The following is a 14,357-nucleotide window of genomic DNA, read 5'->3' as shown; positions in this document are numbered from 1 at the left end:
TAGTACAGAAAAAGTACAGCTTTACAGAGAAAAATCTGAGTACTATGGCAGCACTCTGGTACTCTCTGTAGAGATGAGATATATGATACTCAGCAAGATATCCCTACCCCAGCCAGAGAACAGTATGAGACTGCAAGTGCTGTAGATGTGAGACATGTCCTATTACTTGTGAGACATCCTATTACTTGTGGCAGCGTGGTCTGACCAGACACTGAAAGAAGAAGTGCTTTGAAGAAACAGGCTTTCTAAATAACACTCCAATATTAAACAATGCACAATAATGCCATTTAACTGGAGCACACTGGTCTATTGACACAAAGGTTCTGAATTCATTGCAAATTATTACTTCCTATTTACATTGAAGTAAGAATCTGAGGAATTGTATGTTTTGTACAAGTTAAAACAAGGGACATCAGCAATGGATCAGATCTAAGCTACCACAAGCTTTGAACCAATCCATGAACTAGCAAGATAGTCTAATTAAAATAAATAGATAAGTAGCATATAATAATTTAGTAAGACTGCTGTTTCAGGGCACTTTGTAAGAATAAGTTATCTCAAAAGAATTTGTCTCAAAACCAAGCTTAACAGTATTTGGATTCCCTATCTGTGAATGAGGGAAGCTTTTCCCAAGTAAGAATGTTCTCCTGAAGTTCCCCTACTATCTGCTTTGAAAGGCAATAAATCAGAAATACCTTCTTATATTAAGGTGTATGCCAAGTTTATTCTAAACACTGAGGGCATAGCTCTATATAAGTGTACATGACACTTCCCTTATTCCCTGTAGTTTCAGGGTTTTCAGTTTGGGCAACTAAGAGAAATAAATCTGCTAGGCCCAAACAGATTTAACTTAATACCTATGCTTTGTACTGCTGAGATAGTGTATTATTCAGGAATGCAAACAAAAAAGAGTAACAAACCCACCTGTAATTGGAACACCCTTCTTACAAGGTCATTAAACTAAGAACTATTGTAGCTCATGTCACATCTACTATGCATAACCCCAGTCAGTCAGGAAAATATTGTACTAGACTAGGAGTCATTGCTGAAACAACATAAAACTCTGCCCCACCTATATACAATCGAGCTTAAAAGCAGAGCCCCTGCATCTAGCAGCATTACCACAGAATAGTGAAAGCAGCAGGAGACCCAAGGCATTAAGTGTGTTTATGTGTGTATATATATATATATATATATAATATATATATATATACACACACATGTGCAGCCTGACGAATGAATTTAAACAGTAAGGGATAGAGTCACACTTGCAATATACTGAAAACAACAAGGAAGATACAATGGCAACAGATCAGTAAGATCTCAGAAGAGCACTCCAAAGAAACTGGTTGTAAAAAGATGAGAAGCTCCGTAACAGAACAACTAAAACATAGTTACCCAAAATTTGTGTAACTTACAAAGTGTACTTGACAGACAGTCAGAAGGGCACCATAAAGCTTAGTACAAGTACTAAGGCTCTAATAAAGGATTCAATAGGATGCTGATCAGCAGCTACAATAGTGAGACCCAGAGGAAAGAAATAAATGGTATGGGAGGAAAATCAATGCTTCAAAATAAACAGAGCACGAATAGAAATACAACAGAAGACGAACCAAAGTTAATCTAGAATCATGTGTTGAAAAGCAAAAGGCAAATAAATGTTAGAAAAATGTGTAATAATGATCTTGATATGTTTGGTTAAGAACTGCAACTACATGACTGTCCCTGCTGGAAGTTGAAACTGGTTTTAATTTTCCTTAATAGTCTCCTCTCACCAGCATCAAAATGTCAAGTTTGTAAAGTGTTGCATGTTATTTAAAAAAAAAATAAATATATATTATTTAAAATATTCCAGCATATTAAATTCCATTCTTTTGTGCAAGTGCACCTCTTCAAATAGATGATATTCTTTACACTGTACTGAATGTCATGGCAAGAGGAAATAGTGCTTTATCTTGTAAAATGCTATGTATAAACTAACCAGAAGAAAGGACACAAATTCACTCCTACAATAAGCCTAAACTAATTTAAAATACACAGTAAGATGTCATGAACTGTCTACATTCTTGGAAAATAAAATGAAGTACATACCCTAAGCATTTTCATAAATATTTTCAAACATGAAGGGCAAAATAGTAGGCTCCTCAATATAAGCTCAGACCTTCAATACACTGTTCAAATTTCAAGAGGTCAGTCATTCGTAACTCCAACAAAAGTCAGGGATGAAATTCTGCACAACTTTCAGCACATCTTAAAATCAATTTATTCTTTTGGAAGCCTGGAAATTATTTTTGTAATGGATTTTTTTTTTTTTTTAATAAAGTTCACAGGTTTCAAAATACTAGCAAGATTATTACTACTTCTTTCAAAGAAAAATGAGTTCCATTTGAGTAAGATAGTCTGCAAAATAAAAGCACTTTCTTTTATACCTTTTATCCCAAAGGATATGTGTTAACTCTAGATTTAGTTATCTGGGGATAGAAAACTCAATGTATTAGATTTGTATTGACGCATACCAATAAAGATGATGTAGAAATTATGTGAAAGCAACGTATGTGAGGATACTGGATATCTTAAGTATGTTTGATTTTAATACTGCACATTCAGTGTCGTCATGGTCCTAAAGCAAATATCTATCCTTCTGAGATGCATAAAGTGAAGAAAAAGCTCTTCCTCTATTTCACTGCTATAAAAAAAACAAGGCTAATAAAATACTCCTAATTCCCTATTACCCATCATGTCTGATAAATAGTTTGAAATTAAAAACCTTAAAGCTTAACATATTTTTCCTACATTGTGATTCTCAATTTGTCTGTTAGCAATGCTCCTTACCAGCTTCCACCAGCTGGATTAAATAGATTCCCCCTCCCCCCCTCCCCCCCCCCCCTCAGTGAAAGCTTGTATTCATCTCTCTTCATTTTGAACATAAGAATTGATCAGTTTGGGTAGGCAGCTTTTTCAGCACATTCTTGTGACTGATAAACTATCAGCCTGCCCACAGAATACTACTTTAGAGTGCCTTTTCACGTCAATCAAATAGAGCAATAAGTTAATCCACACCAATGCTATTGAGCTCTACCCTACTAAAATCTTAAATCAATTGAGAGACATATTGTACAAAATGAATAGAATGTATGTATTACTGTAGTAGGCTAAAGTTTGGTGCTTTTCACAAAAAAAGTCAGAACCTCCGTAGAAAACACATATGCTATACAGTTTAATAAATAGCACCACAGAGTCTGTACCAATTTTTGTATTATTATAGTTCAACTCTCTTGCAATCAGTGAGCAGGTAACTATCTTCATTTGACCATGAATATGAAAAACAATGCTTAATTGATATTTTTTGAAAAGTCAAGAAAAATTAGAATGAAACATTAGAGATGTTTTTATTCAAAACTGTTTCGTTAAGGTACTGAGAGCCTGTTCTCTTAATAAAAATTTCACATATTTACAGGGGAAAATTTAATTGCACATTAAAAGTAAAATATATATTGCATTTTACAAAATAAAATAGAGACTACATACTACTGAACATAAACTGGAGTAGATGTATTTGTCAAACACTTTACATATTTAAGTGTTTATCCGTATTTAAAAATGCTATGTGACTTAATAGTTTCTGTAAAATTTAATGACTTAAATAAGTCAAAGGTCATTCATAAATAGCCACCTCTAATTGCCATACTGAATAAAATACAACAGTTCAGTTTGTTACTGAAAAACACCTTTTCTCTTCACAGAGAACTTGCTCTACAGTAAAATGGTCCACAGTGTGATAGTTTTATACTTCTGTCTGTTTTTCATGATACGTGCCTTGGTACTCCACTATGTAATAAGAACATTGAACTATGGCCACTATTTTATGCAAAATCATTCATAGTTGTGAAGAGATTGAATGATGATTACATATCAAGATGCAACTTGAAAAATCCATTAACTCATTTAGCAATACGTGATTTTGATTTGATTTTGATTTTATGTATCTCATTTAAAAATCATTTATGATTTAGAAACTGTAACTGAGACCTATTACTCTGGGGGGATATTTTCACAGATATCAAAATGATTTATTTTTTTATTATTATTATATTTTTTAACTTCTCTAGATCCCAGGATATTTTCTTAACATTTCTTTTCTGGTCATTTGCATGTTTAAATGAACACACACTCTCGCAGGTTCACACATCTGTTCAAATACGTATGAAATAATTTTAAGACAGATCAAAAATTCCTGAGTTTCAATTGAGACAAAGAAAAAAAAGCATACCTTTTCTGGATCAGTTGTTGTAATGACCCACACACAGTGTGCGTTGTCTTCATATTGAACTGGATAATTTGGTGATGTAATAATCCCACTTGGTCCACGTAAATTAGAACCACATGTTCTAGCTAAAATGACAGTGAACAAGATTATTTTAATTAAAACAACCAGTCAAAAGCAAAGTTTATAAAACTGCCATAGCACTAATAACAACTTCTTAGGAAAGAATTAAAATGCTGAAATACTCTAAAACAATCTGCCTTGGAAGATATTTGATCTAGTAAAAAAAAAAAAAAAAAAAAATCCTGAACATTTACATACAGAGGAAGGATACTGGCACTTTTCATTTAACCAGCACAATGTTTACATTTTTTTTATTTTTGATTTAGGCAAATTAATCTAAATTACCATATGAATATTGAAAATTACTTTCCAAAAAGCACTAAGGATAGAATTTCTAAGACATTTAAGCCTCCCAAAATATTGTAGTATCACAAGGTATTTTAAAATACTTCGATACGATTTCCAGAGAAATCAGATGGAGTTATGTAACAGAATATTTTTTAACATTCTACTGTCTTGAGTTTGGTACCACAGCACTGTGGCAACACACTAAGAAAAAGCAAGCCTAAACCACACCATTTCTAAGTACTTGGATACCATATATCTTCAAATACCTGAACTTCAGAACTTATTTGCATAATTTTTGATGTAATTTAGACTCTTCAGTTACACAAGTTCCAGCACTTGCAGTAGAAGTGACCACGTTCCTTAATAAATGGTCATTCTTTTTTTCCTGAATGTTGGATTAATGTATCTAACATAATTCCAGTATTTTGGAAATTTTTACTTTTCATCTTTTCTGAAGAATTTCCTGAATTTTCTGAAGCATTTCCTTACCTCTCAGACTTGCTGGGAGGAATAAAATACCAATTGTGAGCCTCTTCTTAGACATTAATGGAAGCATGAGTGGTACAAATAGGAAATAACAAAACCACAGGAAAATTGTTTTCAGACTTTCTGTCCTTCCACCACAGTCTGTTACCAGCCATTGGTCCTTTGTGACTGGACTTTGAGAACTAACTGCATAGTCATTCCGTTGAGTCAGATATGATTCAGTTTTCTGTGAAAACATTTGGCTTTATGGCAGGGACTGTCCTAATATAGTTCTATGAATTTCACTTCATGTTTAGATACATCACAAGGAAATCTTCCATAACGATTTCAGTACAAGCCAAAACCAAAAAAAACTAAGACACGTAGATAATTCTACCAAAGTATCACTGAGGCTTATTGAACAGTTTGCTGTGCTTAGTACGGGGAAAAAAAGAACTGGTCACATTTAAGTATCCCACTACATGTTACCTCTTAGTTACCTCTAGCATTCCCACTATCATACAATTATTAATTTAATTAATCCAGCACAAAGTACAGTAGGAACTAATCAGAGGTGCAGTTTGGTGACAACAAGCCTTCAAACACAGTTTATACCATCTCTTCTCCTGGCTTGGAAACATCTCCCTTTTTCTCAGAATTTTCTTTCAGTCAAATTCTTACTCTTTTATCTGTCTCTTATTTGAGAGAGAGAGAGAAAAAAAAAAAAAAAAGAAAAAAAAAAAGGTTTAAATAGACTTATATATCATAGAACCATAAAGATTGGAAAAGACCTTCAAGATCATCACCATGTTGCTAAGAACAAGGTACAACCTTTCCTTAAGCACCCACAGGGACTGTGACTCCCCCAACCTCACTGGGCAACCCATCCCAGTGCCTGAGAAATGTCTCCCAGTTTCCAACCTGAACCTCCCCTGGCACAACTTGAGGCCCTTCCCTCTAGTCCTATCACTAGTTACACCTGTAAGAAGAGGCCAACCCCCAGCTCCCCACACCTTCCTTTCAGGCAGTTGTAGAGAGCAATGAGGTCTCTCCTGAGCATCCTCTTCTCCGGAGTAAACAACCCCAGTGCCCTCAGCTGCTCCTCACAGGACTTGTGTTCCAGGCCCTTCACCAGCTTCATAGCCATCCTCTAGACACATTCCAGGGCCTCAATGTCCTTATACTAAGGGGCCCACTTACAATAATTCATCACTGGCAGGTTTCTATGTAGAATTCAATAAAATGTGACCATTTACATTAGCACCATTTGGCTCCTGAGGTCGCTAACAGGCCTAAATTGCCCTGACCAGCTTCACCTGGGGCCTCCCACCACACCTTGTTGTGTGCCCTGGGGATCCATTTCAGGGTGGAATTGGACTACTGGTCTCTGCCTGAGCAATGCCTCAGGAGTATTTATCTGCCTGCAGCTCTGATGCAGCAGTATCTGTACTTGCTGACAGACTTTGTTGATCCTGACCCCAACCCATGGGCCCTTGTCCCTGACTAGACTTGTCCCAGCCCTAGGGAGGTGGCTGGGACTGTAGTGGTGTCCTTGGCTGTCCTAGTCCTGTGGCTGGGCTGGTGGGGTGGGCTCTGACTGCTGGGCCCTGCTGAGCCCTGGCCACCTCGGAGTGCTGCCATCCTGGCTGCCTACTCTCCTTAACATAGCTACTGTTCAGAGTAAATAATGAAGGTGCTTGCTAACAATAACAGTTCCTGTGATTTTTGTCATTGTTGGCTTTGTAAGTCACCAGGATAAACGCAAAGTTCATCTTCTTCATTAAGTCTTTGAGGCTTCAAGTCATTAAGCCCACAGTAGTTGCATTTAGTTTATCAGATTTTCTGTGCTAAGTTGATGATTGGTTGCATAATGTGACAAATAATTTTGAATAATGTATTTTATTATTAAATGTTTGGTGTGAGCACCAGGAGTACAGGCATCTTGACGTTCAGCAAGGGGATTGGGAATAATATGGGCTGCAAATAAAATTTGTATCTCTCAGTTCTCACCATCCCCAAACGTGCACCACAGGCAGTATTGCAATACTGAATCAGAATTATAAACCATTCAGCATAAGCAATATTACTGTGCTTAGAAAACATAGAAATGACTTCCAGCAGCCATCTAACAACCCTCAGACAGTTGTGAAATTTTAGCTCCAGTTTTGGAAGTATGTTTGAGGAAAGCAACTTGTTTTCTGGACTGAGGTTTTAATGGAGGTATAGGACTAATTTATCCTATTTTGTTAGCAGTTTACTAGAGGCAGTAAAGCATAATAGAGATATTTGCAGATAATAAATTGGAAGGAACAGCAAACACTAGTAACAACACACAGATAATTCAGAAGCAAATAGACCCTTTTTGCTGAGCATTACTTTTGCCATGCATAAATTACTTCATCTCATTTCTACAGTGTATTAGCAAGCAAGAATAAATTCAGGAGAGAGAAAAAACAAAACATAAGAATGAACAGTGGAGTTCTGTGGATGCATTATTCTACATTAGTGTGAAACCAATTGCTACGAGAATTTATTTAGATTTTTCCTTTTTAAATACAGCATTATATTTTAGATGTCCAGTCTTTACATGGATGTGCCTGTGTAACATTACCCATGTTACATAGCTTGCAATAATTTATTTTTATATAATATAATGTAATGTATAAATATAATATAATGTAATATTTTACATTGTTATATATATAATTATATATTAAATTATATACTATAATTATATATTACATTAAATTATATTATATTAAATATTTTTATATGTTATGTATTGTATATATATTATACATATATAATACATATAATTTTATAAAAGCTCTTATTGAGCTTACATAGACTTTTGTACTGAGTCTGGCTGGAATGGAGTTACCTTTCTTCATAGCAGTCCACGTGGTGCTGTTTTAGATTTGAGACTAAAACAATATTGATAACACACCAGTGTTTTAGATATTGCTGAACAGTCCAGAACATCAAGGCATTTGCTGTACCTCACTCTGCTTCCCTATCACATAGGCTGGGAATGGGAAAGAGCAATGCTATGGAAATGGCAATACAGCTGGGACAGGTGACCTCAGCTGACTAAATGTATATTCCATAGCATATGATATCATGCTCTACAACAAAAACTCAGGGAAAGAAGGAGAAAGCAGGCACTTTTGTGGTTATAACATTTGTCTTCCCAAGAAACTGTCACTTGTGCTGAGGCCCTGTTTTCCAGGAAAGTAGCTAAACATCTGCCTGTCAGTGGGAAATACTGAATAAATTCCTTATTGCACATGCAATTTCCTTGCATGTGCAGCTTTGCTTCACCTGTTAAGCAGTCTTAATCTCCACCCACAAGTTTCCATCTTTTGCTGTTCAAGTTCTCTTCCCCAGAGCCAAGCCTGGGAACAACATTAAGTGGGTCTCTGGGAGAGCAGATTTAAGGAAGCAGAAAAGAAAAAACACAACTGCTGTGACACAGCAGCTGGGAGAGCAAGGAGAGAGAAGCAGTCCTGCAGCCCCCAAGGTTAGTGCAGCAGGAGAGCGGGAGGTGCTCCAGGCACGCAGCAGAAGTTCCCCTGCACCCTGTAGAGAAGCCCCTGGCTGTCCCCGTGCAGCCCATGGGTCCCACAGCGAAGCAGATCTCCATACTGCAGTCTGAGCCCATGGAAGAGCCCACAGAAAAACAAGAGGTCTCCCCACACATAAATGTGGGGGGCATTTACTATTTAGTCCAACTGAATTAGTTCTACTTAAATTAGTCAAACTGAACTAGTTCTACTTAAAATGTTTTACAAGTTAAATTTATTATAGAAGAAGTAAAATGTTAAACTGTTAAAAGGGAATTAGCTTTTTAATATTGTTTCTGCATCTTTGCTCATCGACTTGGTTAACAGGCTTCAAGCTACAGAAAGATCTTTGAAAATATACTGTTATGTATATATATAAAGTGTGTATATATATATAATAATTTCTGATTTCTTTAAAGCATCATGCTATTGCATTTCTGTACAGAAATTATAAATTACCTTTCTACACTTAAAGAAAAGTGCCCAAGAACATCACCTACCTCGGCAAATTGGCCTGTGGTCACTCCAGGCAGCCAGAGTATCTGTCACTCTCTGGCAAGTGATGCTCTTAGAACCTTGCAGCACATAATTATCTTCACAGGAAAACTGTACGCTTGCACCGACCCTGGTAGAGAAAGGGGAGGAAGAATGGAAGAATTAAAATATATCCTAATATCACCCCCCCAAAAAAAAAAAAAAAAAAAAAAAAGAAAAAGTTCCACCAAATGATCGTATTTCCAGGTCCAAATGAACAAATTAGGATGGGAAATTCTAGTTCATCATTACTATATATATTAATAGAAGCAAACAAACAAACAAAACATCTTAAACTATAGGGAATGGCTCCACTGTATTCACTTTGTCTACCATTTAAAGAAATAAGGTCAGGAATATAAAGTAATTGTAATACTAATTTTCACCCTTTAAGCAATGACTTCAAAGAATACATCAAGATATACATTTGTCAATAAAATGTATAATCACTGTTCTTTCAAGCAAGAAAATTTACTCCATGAATAATTTCAACCTCTCAATTTTCTCTGAAATTCTAGTCAGTTAGGTATAGGATTTTGTTTTACATGTATTACAAAGAAATATAATTTCAGTAAACTGTAGTAGTTCATGAAAAATTCTCAACTTTGTTGAAATTTCCTGCTAAAAAGCTATGTAAAATGCTAACTTTAGGATTTCTAGCAGGAACTACTTAGGATTGAAGTACTGCTGATACATTTGCAACTCTGAAATTTTCTAACTTTTTTTTCTGAAGAATTTCATTCCGAATAATGATGACCAACATTTATGTAGAATTCATAAACTATACAGTGTCACTGTATCTCAGAGTTTTCCAAAACAGTATTTACATTTCTGCTTCAATTTATTTCTTAGCATTCCAATTATTTGTGACATTCTTTGTTCCCCACCACAACAACCCTATTTACTGTTAGCTTTCTTGCACTTTTAAGTCCGTATCTGATAATCTCTTGTTGTATACTAAGTGGTGTTAATAAAATGGATTTATCAGTCTGGCCCTTCTAGTCACTGAGTAATAAACACCAAGGATGGATGGCAATCAGAAGGTCAGTGGTTAAAACTGTATTGTGGAAAAAAGTAAATATAATCTCATTTACTAGCAGCCTGCTTGTTTCTACCTTCAAGAACAATTATTCTGTTAGCTTTCCAGAGGACCCCCCAAAGACAAACTATATTGCTTCCTATGACGTAGTTCAACACTTCTTTCACAAAACTTTTAATAGATCTTTTTTTTTTTATTAATATTTTAAAATTTGAATGAGATGCTACAAATCTAGGAAAGCACTGGCCTCTTCCTTCCATATGTCATGGGAAATGCATGAAATCCTTGAAGACTTGAACAATTTTCTAAAATTTTACTTTATATTTGCCATAATCTACTGCCCTTTAGAACAGTAAAACCTTTGGAAGAAGTGACTAAGCATGATTCCAAATACACTCCTCAAATGAATAAATACAAGGATAAACATGTATTATTAATAAACATATGGATACCTAAAATTTTACTAGTTTAAACCACACACTTTGATGATTTAATTTGTTTTGCTATTTATTTATATACTATATTGTATTTTTTTTTCCAAATGTCTGGAAATAGCTTGTTTCTAAGGACTAATAACTTGAGCTTCATATATTTTACACATTTCAAACATCTTTTGAAATGTTTGAGCAAAAGCTAAGTGACACACACACACACACAAACCCACAACATGTTGACTGTAACATATTAAAAATAACCAAAAAATCTAGCAAAATCATCAAGTTGAAGAGCAAGGTAGAAACATGAAGTACTTGAAAGCTCCTCAGTGCTAGAGTTCGGGGTGGAGAGAAACTTGAATGCCAGCTAAAGGCATTAACATGTACAATCTTTTGAAACTTATTTCAAAAATTCAAATTAAATTTTGATAGGCTACAGAGGAGCAGTCATGGGTTTTACTAGAATGACTGAGATAGTTCTAGACATGGTCTATGTATGGCTACATACATAGTTCATTAAACTTACTTTAATACCAGGTAAGATCCATCCTTTTTGAAGCACCTATTGTGAAAAATCAGGTCTATGCCATCAGTCTAACAACCGATACTTTCCATGAGAGTATTTTTGAACGTAATTTTAATTCTGCAAAGGCTTGCAAAAATAATCAAAATGCTACTGAAAACATATCCTGAAGAAAATTTCTAAGTATTGAGGAATGGAGGTACAGGCTGCCAGACTGTAATATATATAAAGAAGGAAAGAGATATAAAAATTGCATCCATGTCTGAAATGCAATTAAGACAATATCATGAAGGGATGAGATTAAGGTGTTTTTTTGTTTGTTGTTGGTGTTTCTAGTTTGTATACTAATTTGATGGTATGGGGACTGAATAATAAAATGAATATATATATATATATACATATTATATAATATATACATTACAGATATCTGGATCAAGACATATAACTAGAAATTTAAGAGAACAGTTGATACTGAAGAAGCTTAGGTGAGCTGAGTCACTAAAGTATTTTCTGTTTCCAGACAATCAGATCTATCTAAATAAGTATCTCGGGATGTGATGCATCTGGACCACACAGTCTACACTTATCCTCTAAGCAATGTCAGAATTGCTGAGTCTCCTGTTGATTCTGCTTGACATTTTTCCATACAAAAATGAGGAGTCCTTTTAAAGCAGTATATCAAATAATTTGATCTGCAGTTTCAAAGGGAATGATTAATTCATTTAATCTCCAGTTGTTAAAAATTAAGGTTTTAAATTTCTTTTGTTCTCGTCTTTACCTCCCTATTTGCTGAGCAAAACTTTGACACTGGAAGTGTTTTGCTTTGTTTTGCTTAATTCTCTATGTGTATTTCAACAGGAAGAAATTAGTTTCTCCATTTTTTCCTTCTATTTTGAATGGAACTACATAAAAGCAAAAATTTGAATTATTAAAAAAGTTAGGATTTTACTGAAAGAAGCCATTTTAATATGAAAAAAGATCTGTAATAAATTATAGGAACAGGATGCTTATTTATTTTTTAATGAGTTTTGAAAATTTAAAAGTTATTTTTGTTACACATGCCAGTGGAATTGTACAAGGTGATTGTATTTTCACAATGCCATGTGCCTTACAAATTTACATTATGTGCATGCAATGTTTAAGGGGAGCAGAAATGTAATTATTTATATCCATTTCAGATTTCATTTAAAAGTTCTGTGGTTTTCAGATCTCCCACAAAAATAAAACGTAATATTGACCCCAAAATTGCATTTATTATGTCCTCATTTGTCTAGCAATGTCTGAGTTGCCATTTCTCCCTCAAAATGATTCCAAATATCCACTGGGTTCTTTGAAATCATGGAAAATTGTTTCTCCTGCTTCCTGAATGAACACAGTAAAAGCGTGGCAGAAGGACAGAATGAAAAGGTTAATATTTCAATACCTTTTTCTGCGTCATGATATTAGAATGAATGCCATTATTGTGCTGAAAACAATGAAACCCTTTTCAAAAAACTTGTCATCACTGATACAGTTGGCTATCAGGCTGACTTGAAAATAAACCCTCTGCCCTTCCATCAATCCCAATCACAACACGTCTTTCAGCAGACTGGAAAAGATTTTGAATAATGTGCATTTTCATATGTCTCAGTTCAGATTAATATCTACATTTGGCACTGTTCTGACAAGAACAATAGCTCCTTCCGGTGTCTATATTCAACTCTTAATAGAAAAGAAAAGAAAAACTGTTGCCTCCACAGTGTTTTATTTTCATTGCACTGGAGACACGCAAGCAATAGTATTATTCCCTTAAATATAAGAGCTTAATTTTTCATTTCAGAGAAAGAAAAACTAAATTCCAGCCAAATTCTCTTATTTAAATATCAAACTAGACATAGATAGCTACACTTTAAAACAGCTAAGATAGCTTTTAAATAGATATAAAAAATGAGTTGATAATACATGAAAAACATTTGCCGGTACGTAATTAGCTTTCAGATAACAAATAGGGTTTAGAAACAAAATACTTTTTTTTTTTTTTTTTTTTTTTTTTCTCTCAGAATTGAAGACCCACAATATGCAGAGAAATAATAAGTGATCAACATATCATATTGATATGTTTTATTTATCATCTCTTACATGATGTTTCTTTTGCTAGTTTTGAACACTTTATACATTCACTTTTCCCTGTAAACAGGAAGATACATTAGGTGAAAGGAAAGTATTATTAGAGGATGAATGGGGTGGAGGAAGGAGGTGAATAGCCTTGCTCTGTCAGTTGAGTAAGCATTGCCCATAAGAGTAATCTTTTAAGATTACTTACATTCAGTCATAAGAGGTTGTCAGCATAATACAGTTATGTATGTTTGTTGGGGTTCTTTGACATTAGATGGTCTCAGATATCTTAAAATATACTTTGAACTTTAAGGTTCTTTGGGGCTTTCCCTCTTGAGAATTTCATGCTCATTTCATGTTGAGCTCTCCCAGTTTTCGGATGTTTACACCTGTTTCATCAAAATAGTTTTAGATCCCTTTCTCTTCCAAACCCAGGCTACAGCTAGAGGAGAAGAGAAACTTATTCTTTTTCCTATCTTACAGCTTAACAATGCATGTGCAGTCATTGCTTAATGATTATTCATACGCTGCTGATTTGGACCATAACTAGATGGATGAGAGTCTGCTCAGCCCATTCTGTATAACAAACGTAACATAAACACTTAAAATCTGCACAAGATTCATAGATTCATAGAATAAATCACGTTGAAAGAATCATAGAATTATAGAATCTTGGAAACATAGAATGGCTTAGGATGGTGGTGACCTTAAAGACCACCTAGTTCCAACCTCCTGAAATAGGCAGGGATGCCACCCACTAGACCAGGTTGCCAGGGCCTCATTCCTGGCCTTGAACACCTCCAGGGATGGGGCATCCACAGCTTCTCCAGGCAACCTGTGCCAGTGCCTCACCAAATTCTGAGGGAAGAATTTCCTCCTAACCTCTAATCTATATCTCCCCTCTACATAATAGTTCATGTTAAAACTATTCCCCCTTGTCTTGTCATTGTCTTCCTGAGCAAAACAAAAAAAAAAGAAGTCACTCTCCATCTTTTTTTAAAGCCTCCTTTAGGTACTGAAAATCTGCAAT

The 14,357-nt window shown here is 34.9% G+C and overlaps 1 protein-coding gene across 1 annotated transcript in view; it reads right to left on the bottom strand.

Moving 5' to 3' along the window:
- The window catches only part of CSMD1 (CUB and Sushi multiple domains 1), a 1,184,580-nt gene that overhangs the window by 366,092 nt on the left and 804,131 nt on the right, over positions 1–14,357 (bottom strand). The window contains exons 9-10 of the mRNA XM_082756691.1: positions 9,204–9,328; positions 4,271–4,392 (exon numbers count right to left, since the gene is read on the bottom strand). Of these exons, the coding sequence (XP_082612817.1) occupies positions 4,271–4,392; positions 9,204–9,328 (247 nt within the window). The remainder of the gene's footprint in view (positions 1–4,270; positions 4,393–9,203; positions 9,329–14,357) is intronic.

This window comes from Aythya marila, assembly GCF_965140915.1.
Source record: "Aythya marila genome assembly, chromosome: 3".
Taxonomy (NCBI): Eukaryota; Metazoa; Chordata; class Aves; order Anseriformes; family Anatidae; genus Aythya; species Aythya marila.
Note: the sequence above shows the minus strand (reverse complement) of the source record. Positions and strands in the feature narration are given on the sequence as shown.